The sequence below is a fragment of the Mustelus asterias genome, chromosome 5 (assembly GCF_964213995.1).
Source record: "Mustelus asterias chromosome 5, sMusAst1.hap1.1, whole genome shotgun sequence".
NCBI lineage: Eukaryota > Metazoa > Chordata > Chondrichthyes > Carcharhiniformes > Triakidae > Mustelus > Mustelus asterias.
The window spans coordinates 106,164,307-106,191,315 of NC_135805.1; the positions used below are offsets into that span (position 1 = coordinate 106,164,307).

The 27,009-nt window shown below is 41.4% G+C and overlaps 1 protein-coding gene across 4 annotated transcripts in view; it reads left to right on the forward strand.

Moving 5' to 3' along the window:
- LOC144493741 (disintegrin and metalloproteinase domain-containing protein 17-like) overlaps positions 1-27,009 on the forward strand; it is a 70,344-nt gene that overhangs the window by 39,072 nt on the left and 4,263 nt on the right. For 2 of the 4 annotated variants that reach the window (XR_013497788.1, XM_078213160.1), the window contains exons 9-17: positions 1,547-1,703; positions 2,145-2,233; positions 4,001-4,150; positions 7,213-7,412; positions 8,005-8,108; positions 9,325-9,459; positions 11,710-11,837; positions 21,678-21,756; positions 24,651-24,739. Coding sequence is in view for 3 of the 4 variants with exons in the window: in XM_078213160.1 (XP_078069286.1) it covers positions 1,547-1,703; positions 2,145-2,233; positions 4,001-4,150; positions 7,213-7,412; positions 8,005-8,108; positions 9,325-9,459; positions 11,710-11,837; positions 21,678-21,756; positions 24,651-24,739 (1,131 nt within the window). In the remaining variant the exon portion in view is untranslated. The remainder of the gene's footprint in view (positions 1-1,546; positions 1,704-2,144; positions 2,234-4,000; positions 4,151-7,212; positions 7,413-8,004; positions 8,109-9,324; positions 9,460-11,709; positions 11,838-21,677; positions 21,757-24,650; positions 24,740-27,009) is intronic. The other 2 variants (XM_078213161.1, XM_078213162.1) reach the window with 1 other exon arrangement.

Consider the following 27,009-nt stretch of genomic DNA (forward strand, 5'->3'; position numbering starts at 1 on the left):
TGAATAAGATTAAATACATTTAATACACACCAAATATTTCATAATTTACAGAAAATATTAAACCATTCATATATAAATAGAACTGTCATCAACTTCAAATGGGCAAACAAAAGAAATATTTACGCTTACCTTCCGCATATTGCAATTTACTTATCAAAGCTAATACCAGCTACATCTAAAAGTTATACATTTCTTAATTACATAGGTATGTGCTTTAGATGTTTGTTTTATTTTTATTTATTCACCTTTATTTTAACTAATGGACCCTACTGCTCCCCATAAGCTTTACTATTGCTGTTTTTAAAAACTTTATAACGAAGAAAGCCTTATAGTTGCCAATAAACTGCAGAAGTATTTAAAGATAAATGAGGAAAACCAATCAATTGCTCTGCTCTATCTCGCTCTTTCCCGTGTCCTTTTCTCACTTGGATCCACTCTTGGTTTTGCTCTTTTCCACGCCCTTTTATCATCTTGGCGCCATTCTATTTCTTGTTTTCTTTTATCCTTCTGGCTCTGCTCTAAATGTTGCACACTTTTACCCTCCTGGCTCCACTCAGTCTTGCTCTTTCTCACTTTCTTTTATCTCCGCTGCTCCGCGCTCGCTGCCAAAATGCCTCGTGGGCCAAATTTAGAACCCTGATGAGTCACGTGGCCTGCAGGTTGTCCGCTCGCTGCTTCACATGCGTGTGCTCGCTCACTGACAAAATGCCTCGTAGGCCAAATTTAGAACCCCGATGAGTCGCATGTGGCCCACAGGCTGTCCACTGCAATTCTGAATTGTAACAGTTGATCTCTATATCCTAACATATTTGAAGGTTTCTTAAATTCTAGTAGAAACAAATCAGAAGACTTTAACTGTTAAAATGCGATATGTATTTTTTTGGAAGCTAAGTATGCACTGTTTATAAATATAGTCACCCATTTAAGACCGAGGTGAGGAGAATTCATTTCCTTTGAGGCTAGCGAGTCTTTGGAACTCCCTTCCTCAGAAGGCAGCTGAAGCTGCCTTGGAATATTTTTAAGTCCAGGTTAGAGAGATTCTTGATAAACAAGGGGGTGAAACGTTATTGGAAATAGGCAGGAGATTACAATCTGATCAGCCTTAATCTTATTGAATGGTGGAGCAGGCTCACAGGGCCTACTCTTAATTCTTATGTTCATGTTAAAGGACTGATAAAAATCAGTGCAAAACAAATTACAATAGAGCCACAATTTCAAATCTGAGCTGTGTTGAAGTCCAGTTGTGCTATCTCGGAGTGAGCAGGAACAAAATTGTTGTAGCCTGGATAATTGGCAGTGCACCTTGGTAAAGGTGACTTAAAGATATGTCAAATGCCCATCCATTCTGTAGGATGGAAGACCAGCTGAATAGAACATTTTTCAGGAAACATTTGATAATCCTACTATACAAAAGTTACAGAAGAAATATCAAATTCCTAATGCTTGCATGTGTCTTGAGTTAATTGACTGAAAAGTAAGTTTTTATTTTCTATTAGTTTTCGAATATCTATTTCTCTGAAGAATCTCATTTTCTTTCACTGTCCAGCAATTCAGCGCTGATATAGCCAAAAGTGCATCTAAAGTTTGCCTTGCACATTTGTTTACATACCAAGATTTTGAACATGGAACACTTGGACTTGCTTATGTTGGATCTCCGAAATCACGTGCATTAGGTGGCATTTGCCCTACACGTAAGTCCAAATGTAAATGAAATTTTAATTTTTAAAATTTGCTTCAGGGGTGAAGAAATAAGTGGATGAAATGCATTTTTTAAAAAGTTGATTACATTGGAACAAAATTGTTGAAGTCAAGTTAGCATAAAGATAGGATACAGAGGACTAATTTTACACGTGCGACAGGCAGTGAGTCACATCACTAGTTGCACATACTGGGAGTTCATGGACATGCTTCCTGTGATGTATCATCTAATTTTAATAGATGAGAAATTGTGTGAAGTGTGTTGACAATTTCCTGTGTGCGCGCGCGCTTGGGCAAGGTTTCTCCGAGCAGTAAATAAAAGTGTGAGATGTGAAAACAAAGACCCTTGTAACCCTACTGAGACTAGAACAATGAGAATCTTTTGTCGTCATCTTTTGTGAAAATCGTATCAATAGCTGTATCATCTAGGAATGTTTTTTTACCAGCCTACGATCACCCAACCATGCAGAAGTCAGTTTACCTAAATACTGGATTAACCAGCACTAAGAACTATGGGAAAACAATCCTCACTAAGGTAAATTATACATTAGGCTTCAATTTGTCTTAATTTTTTTCCTCAGTTTTGATGTAGTCGAGCAATAATTTTGTTAAAATTTGTTGAGGATACTCGTTCCTTGTTCCGTTAGTATGCTAACCTGGTCCTATTGCTGGTACACTATATTACTGTTTTGTAATTTATTTTAGTTTTGCTAGCTGCTAGTTCAAAAGTAATATAACTATGTTTAAACTGAGAGTTTCCAATTTCAAAGTTTATTTAAACTGAGCAGTGATATAGTTATTTTGGTGTACCAGGACCTGAATTCCTAAATATCAAGTTCATAGGTAATACTGCATTGTAGTTAGTCTCCCTTTGCCCTTTCATCTCTGTCCCAACCCTTGCCTCACCATCCACAATCATTCTGAGCACTGAAATGTCATCCTGCGTTAGGAATGGCATTTTGTTAGGTTGCTGGTATTGAATTTGACTAAGAAAGGAAGGGATAGGACAGTGAACAAAATCCAACTGGATGCAATCACCATTTCTTTCCTGTTTTCATTTCTTTTCCTTCTGTTGCATGCTCCTGATTTCATTCCCCATTTAAGGAAACAGCCTGATTCTGTTCTAATTTATACTGGCATGGCATTGAAAATTTTGGAGAATGCTAAAATTTCCAATGGAACTTAGTTGATGACTTAGAATTTGAACCAAAGTTTGGTCATGGTTGTATAAAAGTTTTGCAATGAACTTAAAACCATTTATATTTAGCAGCAGTAAACTGAAATATATTGGGCTGGATTTTCTAAATGTGACCTATTGTTCTATGAACACACAATGAAAAGTAACAGGTATATTTGGGAGATGGGGGCACAGTGGTAATGTCACTAGGCTAGTAATCCAGAAGCCCGGGCTAATGATCTGGGGTCATGGTTTCAAATCCAATCATGGCAGCTGGTGGAGTTTAAATTTGATTAATTAATTTAATAATCTGGAATTGAAAACTAGTCTCTGTAATGGTGACTATTGTCAGTTGTCATAAAAGCTCATCTGGTTTACTCATGTATTTTTGGGAAAGGAACTCTGCCATCCTTACCTGGTCTATCCTATATGTGACCCACAGCCATGTGGTTGACCCTTAACTGCCTCCTGCAATGGCCCAGCAAGTAACTCAGTTGTATCACTGTGGGTGTAAAAGTTCAAGAAGGTGGCACGCTTGAGGGCATTTAGAGATGGGTAACAAATGTTGGTCTTGCCAATGGCCACACCCCATGGAAAAAAATACTTTCTATCTAGCTCTGCATGCTCTTGCTTTTCCCCTTTCCTCTCGTGTGGCTATCTTTTTGGACACAATCTCTGGATTTCAAAGTTTGTCTCATTCTATTTTCAGACTATGCAAAAGTTATGAAATGACATGCAGTGAGGAGGGAATGGAGGAAACAACTTCAGTTCATTTGTATCATTCTAGGATTTGTGCATCTTTTCCCTTTAACTTTTTGCCCTTTGCATGAAAACAGACACCACAATGTTCGGAATGAAAACACGTATCTGGTTCAGTGTCTTTCTTTATGCTTTAACATATTTTTAGAAATAGAGAGAAAATAAATGCTTGATTTTAAACCTGTCTGAATTGGTTTGGGACATGTTCTACTTTTTAGAAATGGGGCAGGAAAATTCACATGTTGAGTTTGCCTTTCTTTTGGCTCTTCGTCTCTTTAAAAATGACATGATGACCGATTGTCTTTCTTGAATTTTGAAGTCACAAATGCCTGTTTATGTAAAGAGTTTTCTTAAATTACGAAACAGGAAGCAGATCTTGTCACTACTCATGAATTAGGCCATAACTTTGGAGCAGAGCATGATCCAGATACCAGCGAATGTGCCCCAACTGAGGATGGTGGTGGGAAATACGTCATGTATCCCATAGCAGTGAGTGGTGACCAGGATAATAACAAGGTACAGTAGAACTGAGCTTTTACAAGAGTATTTATATTGTCAACCCACTACTTATGAAGGAATGCATTACCATAAGCCAGGTAAGGTTTGATTGGCTCGCCAACTGCCTTTTAATGCTGTATGCTGTCCAACCTTTTTTAAATATACATCAGTGCACTCAAATTGTAAACCTTGTTGAATAAAAGAACTGTTTTAAATATGGAAGTAGGTTGGCATATTTATTATTTTACCTCTGGGTGCTGAATTTGAATCCAGTTCAGAGTGGTGGTATTAACATTTCTTATCGTCAGTCACTGTAAAAGCACCTTCTGAAATTAGTTTAAGCAACCTTGTTGCCGGCTCCTTGTTGATGTGGCTTCCTAGCTCAAAGCTCACTGTTTGTCAGCAGACCTTGACATTAAATTGGGAGGTCACGAAGTTGGTTGCTGTGGGAAATGGAAAAATTCAATGATGGGAAACTTTTTCTGCAGTTATGTTTTTTAATATTTTATTCAGAAAAACACAACCGCAATCCTAAAGCTGATTTGCAGGGTGAATATTTCAATGCAACACACCTTTTGGCTGCAGGTGTGTTTCTTGAATAAAATACCATTAAAAGAATCATGCATTTGTTGCGGAGATAAAAACAGGGAAATTTACTTGGTACCTGGGTCCACTAAATGTGAACAGAGAAATTTTGAGCTCAAATGCCTGAATAGGGAATGCTCAGCACTTCTAAAGGGGCAAATTGGCTTGGGTTTCTGCTTTTGTTTGCTCTCTGTCAACTGCTCAAAATGTGAGCATGTCAATATTTGACAGAGGACAAGCACAGGCTTAGCTATGATATTGGTCAGGGTTTAATCAGCTGCTGATTCACTGTTTCACTGATTCATATGTGAATCATTGACTCACGTCTGTGTGGAGTTTGCACATTCTGTGTGTCTGCGTGGGTTTTGTCTGGGTGCTCCGATTTCCTCCCACACCCCAAAGATGTAGGGTGAACCATGTTAAATTGCCCCTTAGTGTTCCAAGATGTGTGGGTTAGATGGATTCGCCACGGGAAATGTGTGGCGTTACGGTGATAGGGTGGGGGTTAGGATCTGGGTAAGATGCTCTGTTGGAGAGTTGGTGCAGACTCACTGGGCCGATTGGCCTCTTCTACCTTGTAGGGATTCTATGACACCAATAAAGCTAAAGCCCAGCTAGGAACCAACATTTCAAGAAGGTAGAGGCAATGATTTATTGAGAAAATGGCCATGGAAGTAATATAAAATTTCTGAAAAAGAATATAAATTTTTTTAGTGGGTAAAAGCATTGTCCAGTAATATGTGAAGTCATGATAGATATGATGGTCCCATCCATATCTGGCCTATCTTCCTGCTACATGTATACATATAGCTAAGAACACATTTCGCTTGGCTGTGAAGGTCACCAATCGAAAATAACCTGTTCATTCTCACCACCTCAATGCATGCATGACGACTGACTTTTTCAGTGAAGTACTTGGAGCTGCTTGTGGAACTATATCGCAAAGGGTTCAACTCTTATCTCTCCTGACCCAAAATAAAAGTTGTGCATTGACAAAAAATTAAACCCTGCCAAGTTTAAGAAGTAGATCCCTTAAATCATTTGTGCTAATATTTGTAGTGAATACATCAGATATCAGTGTAAACAAAGCATAAATTTTATTATAATGTAGTAAATATGTAGAGATTGAGTTCAAGTCGGCGTTTTGTTCATTCATATGGTATAGTTTTGACCCTCAAACTCTCCCCTCTCCTCTATATGTCAAAACTTTCTTGTCTATAAATTCTATTCAATGTGAATATACTGTGTTGATGTAGTATCTGGGATTCTCAAGCATCGATATGTTGCACCATAAGCATCAGTGATATTGCAACATTTTCTTCTATTGAATATGATATTTGATTAGAATGTCTCTACTTGATGGCATGGTGGCACAGTAGTTTGCACTGCACCAGGGACCCGGGTTCAATTCCTGGCTTGGGTCACTGTCTATGTGGAGTTTGCATGTTCTCCCCATGTCTTCATGGGTTTCCTCCGAGTGCTCCGGTTTCCCCCCACATTCTGAAAGATGTGCTAGTTAGGTGCATTGACCCGAACAGGCACCAGAATGTGGCGACTCGGGGAATTTCACAGTAACTTCATTGCAATGTTAATGTAAGCCTTACTTGTGACTAATAAATAAAAACTTTAAACGTTAACATACATTAGTGGTTTAACAAGGGCTTTACTGGCGTTTAAACCTTAAATTTGTCAGTATGAAGTATAAGAATTGGAGGTAGATTTGCTTTAGTGTTCTTGTTATATAGAGAAGCTTGAAAAGAGCAATTGCTTATCATAGAAAGAATCATAGAAACCCCACAGCACAGAAAGAGGCCATTCGGCCCATCAAGTCTGCACCGACCACAATCCCACCCAGGCCCTACCCCCATATCCCTACATATTTACCCGCTAATCCCTCTAACCTACGCATCCCAGGACACTAAGGGCAATTTTAGCATGGCCAATCAACCTAACCCGCACATCTTTGGACTGTGGGAGGAAACCGGAGCACCCGGAGGAAACCTACACAGACACAAGGAGAATGTGCAAACTCCACACAGACAGTGACCCAAGCCGGGAATCGAACCCAGGTCCCTGGAGCTGTGAAGCAGCAGTGCTAACCACTGTGCCACCGTGCCGCCCAATTATCCAGTAATTTAGTTTCATTTATCTCTCAGTAGTATGGGACAGAAATAAAAATGACATGGTTATGTTTAATCCTGCTCTATAGCAAATGCAGTGCTTGACTAAGTATTTAGCTAGATGAAATTAAGTTCTCACTTGCAGAGATTTGGTGGGCCATCCACCAATCTCCTGATCCATTGCTAAATGTATTGGATATCTTTCCCCTCTGAATCCTGCATATTTACCCCTTTCTCACAAAAATGCATGTGACCGGAATGTTGTGTTAGCTTAAAATGGCCATCATTGAAATAAATACTGTTGCCATTATTAATGTTTTAAAATGTTTAATGGATTTCCAAATTGCAACTCATGGAAAGTATTTAATTCTCCAGCTGTTCTCCAACTGCAGCAAACGATCAATTTATCGGACACTAATTAGTAAAGCATCCAAGTGTTTTAAGGAAAGGAGCAATAAAGTATGTGGGAATTCACGTGTGGATGAAGGAGAGCAATGTGATCCTGGACTTTTACATTTAACTGAGGACAAATGTTGCACTCAACAATGTCAACTCAAAAAAAACAAAAATTGCAGGTAATGAATTAAAGACCATTTAATCATTCTATTTTGAAGCACTACTCTAATTAATTAACGTGAATTTAATTCTTCTTTTAAATTAATCATTGCTTGATTTACAATATTTTGGAAGTACAGATAATACTTAATTCTTTGACTGGAAATTGAACCCGAATCCATTGGTCTGCATGTTTGAGTTAACCTGCGCCTTCATAAACCAAATTCTTGGGCATATCCCTTTCTAAACATATTGAAAAGAAGCGTGCAATTCAACTCTTAAGTACTTGAACGTTCATTATAGAAATAAAGATGTATATGTTCCTAGTGTCAATCCTTGGAAGATTTTGAATTCTAGATGTTGTGGATAGAATTAGGTATCCTCAGGATAGTTCTGAGCAATCAAACCATTTTAAACTAAAAGAAGGCACAAACGTGTCAATAGCATGAAATTAGAAATCTGCATTATAAAATTTACACAATACAAAAAATTCTCCAGTTTAACTAATTTTTTGTGTTTTAGGAAGGATTATCTTTCAGTTTGGTCATTTTTGGAGTTTCTAAGCAGTTAGGATTGTTTGGAGGTAATTGCTTTTAATAATTGTTTCCAAAGTGATAAGAACAGTCCATGCTGCAAGGATTGTCAATTTGAAAAAGCTGGAAAGAAGTGCCAGGAAGCAATCAATGCAACGTGCAAAGGAGAATCCACTTGTACGGGTAAGTGGTAGCAGAAACCTGTGTGTAAGTGGAATTTAAAGAGATTGTCCCAATAAGATGACAACAATTATGAAAGATTTCTGAGAGCTTCATAAGCCATCTCAACCCATTTGCAATTGAATGACAGAAACAAAGTTAAAGGAAGATTCAAGATGCAGTGTGAATGTGCAGGCAGGCAAGGACTGAGAAATCCTGAATTGGATTTCGTGCTTGCAATGAATATTGGCCTCTATGCTATTTCATGGCATCATCTCCATAGGCCAGCATCGCAGCATGCCATATGGCACTTTTGCCAAGGTTTAGACCCCAGCTGTTTGTTGACACATCCAGTGACTGTAATGTGCTGCTTGATCCTTATAGCACTGAAGACCCCGTGAAAACCACTGACCTCTGAACTGCAACGTGGTTGATCATGCAACTCTGCTTCTTGATTACCCGAACTTGACCTATTTCATGTAGCGCTACTGAATGACTTGCTGTGATCTGATATTACAGTAAGTCAGCTATTAACATAACTGTGCTGTCGTTTCAGCTTACTTTGAGAACTCTCTAACAGCATTAATCATCTCCCAAAGCAAGGTATGCTCACCTCCCTCTGCAGATGCAGATGTGCCTGGCAAACCTTTAGGTCCTTTTCCAAAGATACAATTTAATGGGATTCTCATTGGTGCAAAGGAAAATGAAATGCTAGCAATTTGCAATGATTCACGAAAATGTTGCAGCCAGAAAGAAAAATACATAGTTAATAAATGGTTAAAATACTTTTGTCATATTACTGTGACCTCCATGTTATTTATTGCTCTTTGGAAGCCTGGAAATGACCTAGATGGGAGGAAATGAATGAAGGATGACTATACCCTAAATTAATGTTAAAATGAAGCGCACACACCATTTGGGCACTTGTATGATTGCTGGTTCTACCAACTGAACATGTCAGGAGACAAACCTGGCAGAATAACGGAAAGGACTACCATCTGTTTTCTGGTCCTAACCACTAGATTGCCATGCAAAAATTGAGATTTAATGTTCAGAGAATCTGGCTATGTTCAAAGCAATTTTAGGTTATTGAACAGAAAAGAGATGAATTATTGCTGTTAAGGACTGAATTGGTGTTCTCAGCTACAGCAATTATAGTAACCTGTTCCAAGTTTCCTTAAGACTGGATTTTATTCTCTACGATTAGATTTCAAACTTTAACAAACTCTTCTATTGATAGGGACTGACCAGTTTTGTCCTGCTCCTGATAATGCTGCAGATGATACAATCTGTGTGGACATGGGAAAATGTTTAAATGGGGAATGCATTCCTTTCTGCGAGGCAGAGGAAGGTCTCAAGTCATGTGCTTGTAATGGTGAGTAAAAAGTTTTGTAGGGATTCTGATTTATTAATTACTTGTTTAAATAAAATTGCTGGTATACATAGACTGTCACCTGCACATTGTACAGATGTGTTTAGTTATAGTACATAAGTCAAGAATTAAATTTACTATTTGTTTTAAGATTTAGTTTATTCTATTTCCTGTTCATAAGAGTCAGAGGTTTACAGCATGGAAACTGGCCCTTTGGCCTAACTGGTCCATAGAAGGTGTGAAGCGTGTGGCTAGTTTCTCCCCCTGTGAGGGAGTGTGTGATTTCCACCCTGGGCGCACATACCACCCCCATGTAAAGCAAACGTTGTAGCTCACAGCTTATAGAATTGATAATATGAACCTCTAACTCTGGGACATCGGGCAACCTCATAGAAACCCTACAGTACAGAAAGAGGCCATTCGGCCCATCGAGTCTGCACCGACCACAATCCCACCCAGGCCCCTACATATTTTACCCACTAATCCCTCTAACCTACGCACCTCAGGACACTAAGGGGCAATTTTTAGCATGGCCAATCAACCTAACCCGCACATCTTTGGACTGTGGGAGGAAACCGGAGCACCCGGAGGAAACCCACGCAGACACGAGGAGAATGTGCAAACTCCACACAGACAGTGACCCAAGCCGGGGATCGAACCCAGGTCCCTGGAGCTGTGAAGCAGCTGTGCTAACCACTGTGCTACCGTGCCGCCCATTTACTTTACTTTACTCTTTACTTTTACCCTTTTACTTTACCCTTTTGAGTTTTTAAGCAAATAATCGGCAATACGTTTAGATATCTTTTCTGTTTCCAATAAAAGTGATTTAAAGTCATGACAAGTACATTTGTATGTCAAATGAAATTCTTTATATTTACCAGTTGATGTTTGCGAAATTGCCCAGTTGATGTCTGGGACATTTGTAAAGTAATATGGTGGACATTCGCGCATATTCTGCATAGATACTTGCCTTGGTGCACACTTTCTTAAATTGGCCTGTGCACCAGAAGAGGAAGGAGAAAATTATTTGTTTTGTTTGTTCTTGGGATGTGGATGGGATTGTCAAGTTTGCCTCCGTTACCCATCCTTCGTTAACTCGAAGTTGCTGCTGCCTTGAACCACTGCCGTTATTGTGTTTCCACAATTGTGTTAGACAGGGAATACTGGGATAATGATCCAGCAACAGTGAAGGAATAGCAATTGATGTCCAAGTCAGTGAGTGATATGCAAGTGATGAGTTGTTTTGGCATTGCTGCTACTTCCACCTTCTTCCAATTTTCTGTGTTTAGTGTGTAATAACAGCATGACACCCATTGTATTTTTTTGGATCAGTCTTGTCTGGTCATTTAACAAAAATTTCTCAGCTGAACAATCAGGCAGTGCATCAGTTAGTGGTGACAGGATGAATTAATTGATCCATGTTCAGCCTGTTGCTATCCTTTTAGTAATTACTATTGTATTACTTTTTGATGTTTAAATACATTGATCCATGCAGTTCAGAGATATTCCAAATTTGATTTTTTTTTGTGTTGAGTAAGCATATCTCAGCTAAGATAGTTCAATTTAGTCCCTCAGAAGTTTATGCTGTGTTGCATATGTGCAGAAGTTGGATGAGAGCAGGATTGGGTCTTGCTATCATGTATTCCAGTAAAAATGTTCTAAGTTATCGGGATCCAATGGATTTAAGCTGAACAAAATAAATAGTTCACATCTTAATACTATAATAAATAATAGGTATAAATAGCAAATTTAGGCAGTAACGTAACAGACACAAGTCATAGATATATGGAATATATAACCAGAAAAAACTTTGGAAGAAAACAGTATAAATGGGTTCAACAGATAACTGGATATATTTGTGAAGAAGGGAGAATTGAGGGCTGTAATGTATTGGAAACATCAGGTTGAGAGAATTCCAATGGAGGCAGAATTGTTGGCAGTTGATAACCTATTTTTTAAATGTCCTACCTCCCTGAGAATGGCAAAGTAATGGAGTGTTGGTGCTGCTCATGGAACTGAATGTTAACTCAGTTGCTGCCAAAAGAGGAAGGGCAGGGGGTTCATAAGAGAAGGTTAGGAGAGAGAGTTGCATTCTTGAGTTAATGTTTAGAATGTCTTCTGAATAACCTGATTTTATTTTCATTTGTACATCTTCTGCATTGATTACGTTCTCATTTGGCTATTTATGGTACTACTATACACCTATTCAATCGATGCATATTACAATATTTTTTATGATTTTATTATATTTAGAGACAGACGATTCCTGTAAAGTTTGCTGCAGAGATGGTGGAATTTGCAGTCCATATGTAGATAAAAACAAACAATTTTTGTACCTGCGCAAAGGGAAACCCTGCACAGTTGGATTTTGTGATGGACATGTAAGTTGTAACTGTTATTACCCAGCGATTCTGTATTACGTGTATTCATGTTTTATGTGGTCTTGGAATAATTTTATTGAACAAGAGCATTTTGACTAGAAAAGGTTTAGTTGCACTTTGTTAAATTTTTGCATCTTTTGAATCCTTCAATCATTATATGTTGTCATATCTTAAATCAGTCTTACGGGTGAGTTGCAACTCCTGAAACCATAGCAGTGTCTATCGTTGTCTTAATATCTGAGTAAACTGTTAGTGCCAAGACCTAGTAAATGAACTGCAAAAAATGTTTGATATTTTTTTTAAAGATATTGGGTTCTTTTAATCCCACTTAAATCTTTGAATGCAGCAGAGCACCTGAGCAAACCTTGTTTAAAGTCATTTAAAAAATGAGCAAATGACTAATTTAACAGTGATAAAATAATTCTATATTTACAATAAATCTTTAATCTGACTGCATTGGCCAAGTAATAAAACTAATCTTTAATACATAGTACTTCTCTTTCAGGGTTATCAGTCTCTCTCTTCAGAGAATTTTGAACTAATTTGGGCATGGCTCATCTGAGATTTAAAAATGATCTGTTTTGAAGGATATTTTCCAACTGCTTGCTAATGACTAAAAAACTCAAATATGCTGAGTCAGCTAACCTCGAAAGAAAATTCTAGGTGCTCGTGGGGCATCCTGAACTTTGATTAAATGATCATTCAAATTCAGAAAGGAACAGTTAGTCAGACATAGAGGCTTCACAATTTGTTTAGTTTATGTTTGAAGCTTTGGAAACATCTCTCAATCCTGTTAGCTGGTAGAATGTAAGATCAGCCCTCAGTAATGTATCAGGGGGGATTGGCTCAAGTCCCTGCCTGACTGTTAAAACACCCCACACTGACTTTTTTTTGATGAACCGCCCTCTAAATCCAAACATTGAAGATTACAGCACTTTTGTAAAACTCCTGTTTAGTGTGAGGTTATATTTAATCTTTGATCATTCAATTGCTCTTCCCCATTTCTTCTTCTTTCCTAGAACTGTAGCATTATCAGTAGGGAAAATGAGAGGGATTTTTCTAGAACTTCCCTCTTTTGTCACTTACTGGTTCCATCATATAGCAGTTTTAAACAAGCTGTACTTTTCTTGTATGTCTAATACTCTGGTTTTCAGCTGGTAAGCTGCAAGCAAAAGTGAATTTTTATTTTGTTTTCTATTTTGGGATGTGGACAACATTAGCAAGTCATTACTTATTGTCCATTCTTAGAGGCAAATCTGAGGCAAATCAATTGAATCTTTATGGAAAAGTAAACCAAATTGAGAAGGATTGGCATGTTGATTCCCCAAAGGACCTGAATAAACCAGTTGGGTTTCTACAGCACTCTGATGACTTGAATTTTTTTTATAACTACTAGCCCACAAATGACCATGTAAGTTCAATTTTGCAACTGGCTTGTGATTGGAATTGAACTCAATCCCAGGATTTCCAGACCGCACAGTAACTACTGGACTACCGTAACCATTATGGAATTTTGTTTTGATATTGTAGTTAATCTATTTTAAACTAATTTTATTTATATTGAATTTATTTTGCAAAACCGAACTGAGGTTCTCTTTCTTTGTGAAGTTCCCAGTTTGCTCTTGCTGAAAGTTTAAACGGTGTCTTAATTTCTCTCAGATTGGAAACTATTTTCTCCACATAAGCTTTTTATTGTACACGGAAAAAGAACCTTTACTTAACATAATGGTTGCAATGACCACATGTACTATTTTTAGTGTATAGTGGAACAAGATTTTTGTGAAATGGTACTTGCTGTGCGGAGGGACAAAAATCTTAACTTTCACTGAGATCAGGGGGTATTTTTGGACAAAGGATAAACATGTGTCTTTTTAAAATCTCGTGGCAGTATTAAGTAGTAATTTCCTTCTGTTGGTTAAGCTGATTAAGGAGCAGGATCATACGTATCGAAAAGCTCCTTATTTTAATACCCACTCCACACTGAGCTAGATGACTTGATCACAGGGCCTTGTGTAAGGAAAGAAATTGCCCAGAGTTTTTGACTTGGATCAATGTCAGGCAGCCCTTTCAGTACGTGTGGCTGTCTGGACCTGGATTGTGGTTACGCTGGTCAAATAGCCTGCTGACACTTGCTGTCTATATTTTTAACAATAGCAATATGGGAAAGGAACTGTACAAGCTATTTTCCAGAATTGACTTGCTGGGTATAGCAGATTGATTGCTAAGCTTTTAGTAATGCCTGCCATATCTGTAGTAATTCAATTACTGCTATGGAAATTAGAAGTGGCCAAGAAGCAAATTTACTTTAAAACCAATAGCTCCAAGTGGAGATAATCTTGATATATTTTTGTTTCAATGGCCTTCAACCCTTTAAAATGCTTAATTATTTCCCTAGTGATCAAATCGCTGAAACTACTCAATTATTCGGCATCCCTTTCCTGATTCTTAATGACAAATTTAATTTGACCTTTTGCCATTGATTCCTCAGTTGAAGTAGTATTCTCTTGGTATTCATCCAACTCCACTCCAAACCCTTTGTAATTTTTTAAAATGACCATTGATTCTTCACATATGAGCATAGGACTAAAAGCAGGGTTAGGCCATTCGACCCCTCGAGCCTGCTCTGCCATTCATTAAGATTATGGCTGACCTCATTGTGGCCTCAACTCCACTTTCCTTCCCCTTCCTATACATTTAGAATCTATCTAACTCAACCTTTAAAATATTCAATGACCCAGCCTCCATCACTCTCTGGGGAAGAGTGTTGCACAGACTTAGGAGCCTCTGAGAGAAAATTTCTCCTTATCTCTGTCTTAAATGGGAGACTCCTTATTTTAACTGTGTTCCCTTTCTAGTCTTTCCCATAAAGGGAAACATCCTTTTAGCATCTGTCCTGTCTATTCCCCTCAGGATCTTGTATGTTTCAATAAGATCACCTCTCCTCCTCTAAAGTCCAATGTGTATAGGTCCAATATGTCTAATCTTTCCTCATAGGATGACCCCCTCATCTTGGGGATCAGTTCAATGAATCTTCTCTGAACTGCTTCCAATACAATTATGTCATTTCTTAAATAAGGAGTCCAAAACTATACACCGTACTCCAGACGTGGTCTCACCAGTACCCTATACAATTGTAGCAAAGCATCTCTACTTCTACATTTCATTTCTCTTGTAATAAACAACAGCATTCCATTTCCCTTCCTAATTACTTGCTATTCCTGCACATTAACATCTTGAGTTTCATGTACTAGGACACCCAGATCCGTCTGTACCCCTGGATACCGCAACTTCTCCATTTAAATAATGTGCTCTCATCTATTTGGTGTACCCTAGAATGCTTAATATTGTCTATTCAAGATAGGAGGGAGACAGAAAGCAGGAAGCTGCAGGCTAGTTAGCTTAACATCTGTCAGAGGGAAAATGATGGGATCTATTATTCAGGAGGTTATAGTGAACATTTAGAAAATCTCAATGCAATCAGACAGAATCAACGTGGCTTTGTGAAAGCAAAACATGTTTGACTAATTTATTAGGGTTCGTTGAAGATGTAACAAGTAACATTCATAAAGGGGAGCCTGTGGATGTGCTGTGCAGATTTTCAGAAGACATTTGGCAAGGTGATCTATCAAAGGTTACTACACAAAATGAACTCATGGTGTCGGGGATCACATAGTAAAAAACTTGGAAACGTAGAAAATAGAAGCAGAAATAGGCAATTTGGCCCTTCAAACCTGCTCTGCCATTCATTTTCATCATGGCTGATCAACAAATTCAATATCCTGATTTCTCCCCCCTGCCAACCACCACCATTGATCCCTTCATCCCTTTTGCCCCAAGAGTTATATCTAATTTCTTCCTGAAATCACAATGTTTTGGCCTCAACCACATTCTGTGTGGTAGTGAATTCCACACATTCACCACTCTCTGGGTGAAGAAATTTCCCCTCACCTCAGTCCTAAAAGATTTACCCCTTACCCTCAAATATGACCCCTAGTTCTGGACTCCCCCACCATCGGGAACATTCTTTCTGAATCTACCCTGTCTAACCATGTTCGAATTTTATAAGTTTCTATAAGATGTCATCTCTCGCTTATAAACTCCAATGAATGTAATCCTAACTGACCTGGTCTCTCCTCACATGACAGTCCTGCCATCTGAGGAATCACAGTAAGAAGTCTCACAACACCAGGTTAAAGTCCAACAGGTTTATTTGGTAGCAAATACCATAAGCTTTCGGAGCGTGCTGCTCCTTCGTCAGATGGAGTGGTTATCTGTTCTCCAACAGTGCACAGACACAGAAATCAAGTTACAGAATACTAATTAGAATGCAAATCTCTACAGCCAGCCAGGTCTTTAAAGGTACAGATAATGTGGTTGGAGGGAACATTAAACACAGGTTAAAGAGATGTGTATTGTCTCCAGACAGAACAGCTGGTGAGATTATGCAAGACCAGGGGCAAGCTGTGGGGGTTACTGATAATGTGACATAAATCCAACATCCCGGTTTAGGCCGTCCTCATGTGTGCGGAACTTGGCTATCAGTTTCTGCTCAGCGACTCTGCGCTGTCGTGTGTCGTGAAGGCCGCTTACCTGAAGATCCAAGGCTGAATGCCCGTGACTGCTGAAGTGCTCCCCCACAGGAAGAGAACAGTCTTGCCTGGTGATTGTTCTCTTCCTGTGGGGGAGCACTTCAGCAGTCATGGGCATTCAGCCTTGGATCTTCAGGTAAGCGTTCTCCAAGGCGGCCTTCACGACACACGACAGCGCAGAGTCGCTGAGCAGAAACTGATAGCCAAGTTCCGCACACGTGAGGACGGCCTAAACCGGGATGTTGGATTTATGTCACATTATCAGTAACCCCCACAGCTTGCCCCTGGTCTTGCATAATCTCACCAGCTGTTCTGTCTGGAGACAATACACATCTCTTTAACCTGTGTTTAATGTTCCCTCCAACCACATTATCTGTACCTTTTAAGACCTGGCTGGCTGTAGAGATTTGCATTCTAATTAGTATTCTGTAACTTGATTTCTGTGTCTGTGCACTGTTGGAGAACAGGTAACCACTCCATCTGACGAAGGAGCAGCACGCTCCGAAAGCTTATGGTATTTGCTACCAAATAAACCTGTCGAACTTTAACCTGGTGTTGTGAGACTTCTTACTGTTCTTACCCCAGTCCAACGCCGGCATCTCCACATCATGACTACCATCTGAGGAATCAGCCAGGTAAACCTTCACTGCACTCCCTCTATAGCAAGAACACCTTTCCTCGGATAAGGACACTAAAACTGCACACAATATTCCAGATGTGGCTTCACCAACGCCCTATACAATTGCAGTAAAACATCCCTCTTCCTATACTCAAATCCTCTTGCTATGAAGGCCAACATACCATTTGCCGTCTTTACTGCCTGCTGTTCCTGCGCGTTTACTTTCAGCAACTATTGCACGAGGACACCAAGGCCCCAACTGAGTATCCACCTCTCTGTTTACACCCATTCAAATAATAGTGTGCCTTCCTATTGCTACAAAGTGGATAATCTCACATTTATCCACATTATACTGCATATACCCACACACTCAGCCTGTCCAAATCATACTGAAACATCTTGGCATCCTTCTTACAGCTCACCCTCCCACCCAACTTTGTATCATCTGCAAATTTGGAGATGATACATTCAGCTCCCCTTCCAGATCATTAATATATAATGTGAGCAATTGAGGTCCTAGCGCAGATCCCTGTGGAACCCCACTAGTCCCTGCCTGCCAATCAGAAAAAGACCCATTTGTGCCAACTCTTTTTGCTCCCTATCTGCTGACCAGCCTTCCATCCATCTCAAGATCCTACCTACAATTCCATGTGCTTTTACTTTACAAAGTAGTCTGCGATGTAAGACCTTGTCAAAAGTCTTCTGAAAGGTGACACAGGTGGTTAGCACTGTTGCCTCAGTGCCAGGAACCTGGGTTCAAATCCGGCCTTGGGTGACTGTGTAGAGTTTGCACATTCTCCCTGTGTCTGTGTGGGTTTCCCCTCTCAGTCCAAAGATGTGCGGATTAGATTGATTAGCCATGCTAAATTGCCCCTTAGTGTCAGGGGGAGTGGCAGGGTAAATGCATGAGGTTACGGGGATAGGGACTGAGTGGGATTGTTGCTGGTGCAAGTTTGATGGGTCGAATTGCGTCCTTCTGCACTGTAGGGATTCTATAAAAGTCTAAAACCATATCCACCGGTTCTCCAGAGATCAATTCTACTAGTTACATCCTCAAAAAATTCCAATCGATTTGTCAAGCATTATTTCTCCTTTGTGAATCATGCTGACTACTGCTTTCCAAATGCATTAGCATAAGTGGGGGATTGGTTATCTAACAGAAAACAGAATTGTCATAAATGGGTCGTTCTCTTAGCTTTCGCTGCTGTAAATTGACCCAGAGAAAATGCTGTATTTTTGGACAGTAAGAAGTTTAACAACACCAGGTTAAAGTCCAACAGGTTTATTTGGTAGCAAAAGCCACACAAGCTTTCGAGGCTCTGAGCCCCTTCTTCAGGTGAGTGGGAATTCTGTTCACAAACAGAACTTATAAGACACAGACTCAATTTACATGAATAATGGTTGGAATGCGAATACTTACAACTAATCCAGTCTTTAAGAAACAAAACAATGGGAGTGGAGAGAGCATCAAGACAGGCTAAAAAGATGTGTATTGTCTCCAGACAAGACAGCCAGTGAAACTCTGCAGGTCCACGCAACTGTGGGAGTTACAAATAGTGTGACATAAATTCTGATTCTAGGATCGCATGATAAAGACTCAGGAGGAAAAAAGCAGAAATATTTATGTGAAATAGTGTGACATAAACCCAATATCCCGGTTGAGGCCGTCCTTGTGTGTGCGGAACCTGGCTATCAGTTTCTGCTCAGCGACTCTGCGCTGTCGTGTGTCGCGAAGGCCGCCTTGGAGAACGCTTACCCGAATATCAGAGGCCGAATGCCCGTGACCGCTGAAGTGCTCCCCAACAGGAAGAGAACAGTCTTGCCTGGTGATTGTCGAGCGGTGTTCATTCATCCGTTGTCGCAGCGTCTGCATAGTTTCCCCAATGTACCATGCCTCGGGACATCCTTTCTTGCAGCGTATCAGGTAGACAACGTTGGCCGAGTTGCAAGAGTATGTACCGTGTACCTGGTGGATGGTGTTCTCACGTGAGATGATGGCATCTGTGTCGATGATCCGGCACGTCTTGCAGAGGTTGCTGTGGCAGGGTTGTGTGGTGTCTTGGTCACTGTTCTCCTGAAGGCTGGGTAGTTTGCTGCGGACAATGGTCTGTTTGAGGTTGTGCGGTTGTTTGAAGGCAAGAAGTGGGGGTGTGGGGATGGCCTTGGCGAGATGTTCGTCTTCATCAATGACATGTTGAAGGCTCCGGAGGAGATGCCGTAGCTTCTCCGCTCCGGGGAAGTACTGGACAACGAAGGGTACTCTGTCCACTGTGTCCCGTGTTTGTCTTCTGAGGAGGTCGGTGCGGTTTTTCGCTGTGGCGCGTTGGAACTGTTGATCAATGAGTCTAGCGCCATATCCTGTTCTTATGAGGGCATCTTTCAGCGTCTGGAGGTGTCTGTTGCGATCCTCCTCATCCGAGCAGATCCTGTGTATACGGAGGGCTTGTCCGTAGGGGATGGCTTCTTTAACGTGTTTAGGGTGGAAGCTGGAGAAGTGGAGCATCGTGAGGTTATCCGTGGGCTTGCGGTACAGTGAGGTGCTGAGGTGACCGTCCTTAATGGAGATGCGCGTGTCCAAGAATGCAACCGATTCCGGAGAGTAGTCTATGGTGAGCCTGATGGTGGGATGGAACTTGTTGATGTCATCATAGAGTTGTTTCAGTGATTGTTCACCATGAGTCCAAAGGAAGAAAATGTCATCGATGTATCTAGTGTATAGCACCGGTTGAAGGTCCCGTGCGGTGAAGAAGTCTTGTTCGAACCTGTGCATGAAGATGTTGGCATATTGAGGTGCAAATTTGGTCCCCATGGCTGTTCCGTGTGTCTGGATGAAGAACTGGTTGTTGAAGGTGAAGATATTGTGGTCCAGGATGAAGCGGATGAGATGTAAAATTGCATCTGGAAACTGGCAGTTGTTGGCGCTGAGCACTGAGGCCGTTGCAGCAATGCCATCGTCATGGGGGATGCTGGTGTAGAGTGCTGAGACATCCATTGTGACGAGGAGCGCTCCTGGTTCAACTGCTCCATGTGTGCCGAGTTTCTGTAGGAAGTCCGTCGTGTCGCGACAAAAGCTGGGGGTTCTTTGTACAATGGGTTTCAGGATGCCCTCGACATAGCCGGAGAGGTTCTCGCACAGGGTCCCATTGCCCGATACGATGGGACGGCCGGGTGTGTTTGCCTTGTGTATCTTCGGGAGGCAGTAGAGATCTCCAACGCGGGTTGGAAATCTCTATTTTTGGAAGCAGTGTCTTCTGCAAGAGACTTTAAATCTAACCCTTTTCCCTTCCCAGATTAACATTGGAAAGCTCTAACCTTCCCTGTTGTTAATACAATGTTCTGACCAGCCTAAAGCCCTGAACCGTTGCCTCTAATGTAAGCTAATTGGTCAGTTATATAAGGAGACCAATCTGAATTTGACTCGAGTTGTACTGTAATAACAGAAAATACTGGAAGAGCTCAGGTCAGGCAGCATCTGTGGACAGCAAAAGAGTTTCCGATTGATTTCCTTCTGCAGAACTGCCAATGGTTAAAATATTTAATAGGTATTCAGCAAGGGAGAAGGGAAGTGGAAAGAGGAAATGCAAGGTCTGTGATAGGGTGGGAGGCAGGAGAAACAAATGACAGTGCAAGGCAAAAGGAGATGATGATGAGTTACTTAAATCTAGACCAAAGTATAAATGACAGCAGTAGAACCATCAACTGCTGTGCAAAACAAAACGAGAGTAATGCTGTCACTTTCACATTGACATTTACCTGAAAGAGCTTTGCATTGACCTAATGGTGGAAATATAGGGGGCGATTCTCCTAGCACGCTGCTCTAGCTGTGCAGCGGTCAGGGAGACATTAACGGAGGCTGTTTAGCGGGTTCCCTGTTGGGCGCCACGGCTTCCGTGCATCTCCAGCTGCTGAATTTCTGGCATCATCAGCTTTGCGGCAGAAATCGATGTGGAGCTGTTTTAAAATATTTAAATTCAAATTTAAATCTCATTAGCAGGCCCGGGGCAGAAGTCTTGGGGGCCCCCTTGCCTCACCCCCCCCCCCCCCCCAAACTGACCCCGCTGGAGGCCCCCAAGAGGTTGGGGTAAGGGGGGTGCCCCCTGGGTAGTGCCAGCCTAGCCCCGGCACTACCCAAGGGGCAGCTTGGCATTGCCCATTGGACATCGGGCAAATCGAAGGCGGGCGATCAAAGCAGGTTGGGGGGGAGGTGGGGGATGCCGGATTTGGCCCAGAGATGGCTCGGAGACGTTTGAGAGGCCAGCGATCGCGTGGTGGAGGGGAATTGCATAGCCAGCAATGGAGGATGCCGGGGGGGTTAGCAGCGATCGGGAGACCATCAATGCGGGACTGCTGCGCGTGCACTGATCTCCGCTCTGACAGATCGGCGCATGCGCAGTGGCCCGCTCAGCGCTATGCTGTTGGCCTCTCCAGCGGAAATAGACTCCACTCACTGAATTTTATCGAGATTCACGCTAGGGCTCTCTGTGATGCACAGAATATGGGAGATTCATTTTGAAAACCCTGTTAAAAAACCAGCGGGATTTTACTCTAGTTTTTTCTGCGAATTCAGCACTTAGAATATTTTTGGGAGAATCCTGGCCATAGTTCCATTTTTTTCTTTGTTTTCTTCAACAGGGCAAATGTGAAAAGCAAGTGCAGGATGTCATAGAACGATTCTGGGATTTCATTGAGAAATTGGATATCAATACTTTTGGTAAGCTGACACATTCTCCCACGTTGTTTTGTCCTCCCTTCTCAAAAGAAAATCTCAAATTTGTCCTACCAGTCAGTTAAATTTGTGAAATTTGCCAAAAGTTGTTTGAAAACTTTAAACAAGTTGGCTTTAGATGATGGAAATGTTCTACAAGATAGTTTAATTAAAACTAAATTATAGAATAAATCATGCCATATTGGAATTTACCTAAGAATAGGGCGGCACAGTGGTTAGCACTGCTGCATCATGGTGCCAGGGACCTGGGTTCAATTCCGGCCTTGGGTGACTGTGTGGAGTTGGCATGTTCTCCCCATGACTGCGTGTTTCCTCTGGGCGCTCTGGTTTCCTCCCACATTCCAAAGATGTGTGGGTTAGGTGGATTGGCCATGCCAACTTGTCCCTTAGTGTCAGGGAGATAGGCAGGGTAAATGCATGGGGTTGTCGGGATGGAACATGAGTGGGATTGTGGTCGGTTGCAGACTTGATGGGCCAAATGGCCTCCTTCTGCACTGTGGGGATTCTATGATTCTATGAATCGTTGACCAATCTTATTGACAAGTTAAATGTTGTTCATTTTAATATTTTTTATTGGGGGAAAAAACAGGATTAGGCTATTGAGTAGGATGATCAGCCATGCCAGCCCAAGCCTGGATATTGTCCAGGCCTTGCTGTATTTTGATGTGGATGGTTTCTGTATTTGGGGAGTTACAAATGGTGCTGAACGTTGCGCAGTTGTAAGTGAACGTCCCAATTCTGACCTTACGATGGAAGGAAGGTCATTGATGAAGCAGCTGAAGCTGATTGTGCCTAGGATACCACCTAGGAATTCCTGCAGTGATGTCCTGGAAATTGAAACCACCACAACCACCTTCCTTTGTGCCAGGTATGACTCTAGTTAATGGAGGGTTTCCCTCTGACTTCCATTGGCTCTGTTTTGCTAAGGCTCATTGATGCCACACTCAATCAAATGCTGCCTTGATGTCAAGGACAGTCACTCTCACCCCACCTCTGGCATTCAGCTCTTTTGTCCATGTTTGAGCCAAGACTGTAATGAGATCAGGAGCTGAGTGACCTTGGCAGGACCCAAACTTCAGTGAGCAGGTTATTGCCAAGCAAATGCTGTTTGTTAGCACTGTTGATGAGTTCTTCCACCACTTCACTGATAATCAAGAGTAGACTGATTGGGTGGTAATTGGCCGGATTGGATTGGTCCTGCTTTTTGTGTACAGGACGTAGTTAAGCAATTTTCCACATTGCCAGTAGTGTAGCTATACTGGAATAGCTTGGCTTGAGACACTGCAAGTTCTGGAGCAAAAATCTTCAGTACTATTGCTGGATTATTGTCAGGACCCATAGCCTTCGCAGTACCATTACCTTCAGCTGTTTTTGGATATCGCATGGAGTGAATTGAATTGGCTGAAGACTTGGCTGAAGCACCTGTGATGCTGGGGCTCTCTGGAGGAGGCTGAGATGGATCATCCATTTGGCACTTCTGGCTGAAGATTGTTGTGAATGTTTCAGCCTTATCTTTTACACTGTTGTACTGGATTCCTTCATCATTGAGGAAGGGGATATCTGTGGAGCTTCCTCCTCCAGTGAGTTGTTTAATTGACACCCTCCATTTATGGCTGATGTGGCAGGACTGCAGAGCTTAGATCTGATCTGTTGGTTGTTGAATCACTTAACTCTATTACTTGCTGCTAATGTTGTTTGACACACAAGTAGCTGTGTTGCAGCTTCACCAGGTTGACATCTCATTTTTAGGTTTGTGTGGTGTTGCTCCTGGCATGCCCTCATGCACTCTTCATTGAATTTGGGTTGACCCCCTAGCTTGGTGGTAATGGTAGAGTGGGGATATGCCAGGCCATGAGATTGTGGTCAAGTACAATTCTGCTGCTCATGGTCCAGAGCGCATCATGGATGCCCAGTTTTGAGTTACTAGGTCTGTTCTAAGTCTATTCAATTTAGCGGTGGTAGTGCCACACAACCTGATGAAGGGTATCCCCAGTGTGAAGGCGAAAGCCAATGAGAAATGATTGTCTGCTTAGTGCAGCTTGGAAGCTGGGGCACTAAAAGCCCATGAAGGGCAATTGTCAGTTTTGAAGCTGAAGTGGTTGTCTGCTCAGTGCAGCTTGGAGACTAGGACACAGAAAGCACATGAGGAATGGCTATCAGCTTGGTGAAGCTGGAAATGGTTGTCCGTGCTGTGCAGCTAGAGACTTGAGATCGTACAGTATTTAGATGTTGGGGTGCAGTCTTGAAAACTTAATAGGATGCAGTTTTGAGAGAAGTAATTGAGAACTGGGAGTTGAGTAGTTGTTGGGGAAATGTGAGTTGGGTCTTGTTGCCTGATAGCTCATTGCAGGCAGAAGCAAAAAGATCTCCAAGCTGAGTTGGGGTCACCGTTGAAGGGCAGACAGAGGTTAAATGATTGAAAAAAAGGAGCTAAAACCCCTCTTGAAGAAGACAGTTGGAAGGACTCTGCTTCAGTGACCACAGATGTCTGGGTGGTTTGCTGAGAAATTTGTGGGGGTGGGGGAGGGTCTGTCTTTGATGTCACTGCCATTTGGTGTACAATTTGTGAATTACGTTTGACCACAATTTGATTAATGTTAATTAGATAGCAGTGACTGTTTGTTGATTCTTGATAGTAAAATAATCTTGTTTAAAAACCATGGAATCTTGTGGTTTTATTTTCTTGCTAAGTAACTGTGATTTCAAATTTTGTCTATCACAGAAGTTACTGGTCCATAGCAGCTTGTAACACTTGTGTCTTAGAATGCTTTTATTGATATTAATTAATATCTGAAGGGGCAACAGATGAAATTTAGTAAATATGGTCTCATCAGAATTGGTTGATATTTGTCTGTAAATGCTGCTTCTACTTTTTACAGGGAAATTCCTAGCAGATAATATTGTTGGATCCGTTGTCGTATTCTCTCTGGTGTTTTGGATTCCCCTCAGTATTCTTGTCCATTGTGTGGTAAGAGAGTCCTATATATTTCCATGCTTTTTTGTTTATAATACGTGGAGCTTTGGATACCGTAAGACCATAAGATAGGAGCAGAATTAAGCCATTTGGCCCATTGAGTCTGCTTCGCCATTCAATCATGGCTGATGTGATTCTCATCCCCATTCTCCTGTCTTCTCCCTGTAACCCTTGATCCCCTTATTGATCAAGAACCTATCTATCTCTGATGTGGAGATGCCGGCGTTGGACTGGGGTGGGCACAGTAAGGAGTCTCACAACACCAGGTTAAAGTCTAACACCAGAGTTAAAGTGACTCACCTGATGAAGGGGCAGCGCTCCAAAAGCTCGTGCTACCAAATAAACCTGTTGGACTTTAACCTGGTGTTTTGAGACTTCTTACTCTATCTATCTCTGTCTTAAAGACACTCAATGACCTGGCCTCCACAGCGCTCTGTGGCAATGAGTTCCACAGATTCTTCACCCTCTAGCTGAAGAAATTCCTCCTCATCTCAGTTTTAAAGGAGTGTCCCTTCTCTCTGATGTTGTGCCCTCGCATTCTAGTCTCTCCCACTAGTGGAAACATCCTCTCCACGTCCATTCTATCTAGGCCTCACAGTAAGTTTCAATTAGACACCCCTCATCCTTCTAAACTCCATTGAGTATAGACCCAGACTCCTCAACCACTCCTCATATGACAAACTCTTCATTCCTGGGATCATACCAATTATGTATAATGGTCAGTTTTTAATAACCACCTTTGAGGTTAAAATAAGATATGATAAGGATGTTGAACATTGGAAAGCTTTGTTGTGGTATGTCAGAAAAAAATCACTGGCAAAAAGGGAGACATTATAAGGGATTTGTTTTTTTAATACAATTTGGTTCGACTGGGCAGTGTATCACCAGAAAGAGTGGTGTAAGCAGAATCCTCTTAAAAGGGCGGTCGATAATAGAAAAAAAGTTTGAAAGGATCTGAGGAAAAACGCAGGGAGATGGGACTAAATGGTAACTTTCATCGAACAAAGGGCTAATTCTATTCCTTTTCCATCCTGTGGTGTTAGAATAGTTTAAGTTATGAGAGGGAGATGCTGGGTGACAGTATAATTCTATAATTAGGAATGCATTCTCATTTTGCCCAAAGTGAAAGCACCAAATCAGTTTAAACCTGCACGATTCTCAGAAGAATGTCAAAGGCAAGACACACATTTTCTTCACATCTTCAGTATTTCTTTTGAAGTTCAAGTCAGCTAAGATATTTGTGATGCCACAACCCACAAAATGGTATCAAAATTGGGCACAATTTTCTGAAGCCTGAATCAACCTTCCCCGTGGAGTCTCGAGCCTGTTTGATGATATAGCTGATTCCAGTTTGCTTATTAACTTTTCAGTGTAAATCGTTCATGTATAATCAGAAGCAGCAAGCATCTTAATTATTCACAAGAATCAATTTAAATCAGATAAATGTAAATCAGTTTATTATATCAAGCCTCATGCTAAGTATACTTAATGCAAAATTGCTTTAATGTCTTAGTCATAACAATCTGAAATGTATGATCACTTAAGGAAATTGGTCAACATGTAATGCTGTTACATCCATAATCAAAAGATGATTTTTCTTTACGTCCAGCATGAAATCAGGGCACTAAATGTTGCTAAAACCTACAGGCATGATACTAGTATTAGCCATGATCTCATTGAATGGTGGAGCAGGCTCAAGGGGCCAGATGGCCTACTCCTGCTCCTAGTTCTTATGTTCTATTCCTAGCTTCAAGCAAATTTAAGACTCGGCATAAGAGAACATAGCCAGCTGTTCCATAATTTCTACCACAAATTCAAAAGAAACCCCTGGATCTATGCATCATCAGTATGACTGCCTATTTTCACTGTCTGACTTTGCCCCACATCACCTCACCTGCTCATTCAAACCCTCATTCAAGCCTTTGCTACCTCTAGACTTAACAATTCAACACCCTCCTGGCTGGTTTCTCACATTCCCTCTAGCGTAAACTGGCCAGCCCTGACCCCCCCCCCCCCCCCTCCCCACCATGGCCAGACCCAGCCTCCAATCCCTGAGCACCCTCCCCCCTCCGCTGGTCTCAAATGCCCTATGCCCACCACCACCTCTCACTCCCCATAGAATTCCCTGGATTCCCTCCCCCCCCCCCCCCCGCCTCCCCTCGCCCCAGGTCTGGCTCTTGTCCCGCCCCCTCAGTTCCTGCCTCCTTGGCATTGTTCAGTGCCTGCTGGGCACTGCCTGTTTGCCAGGGTGCCCAGTGGGTGAT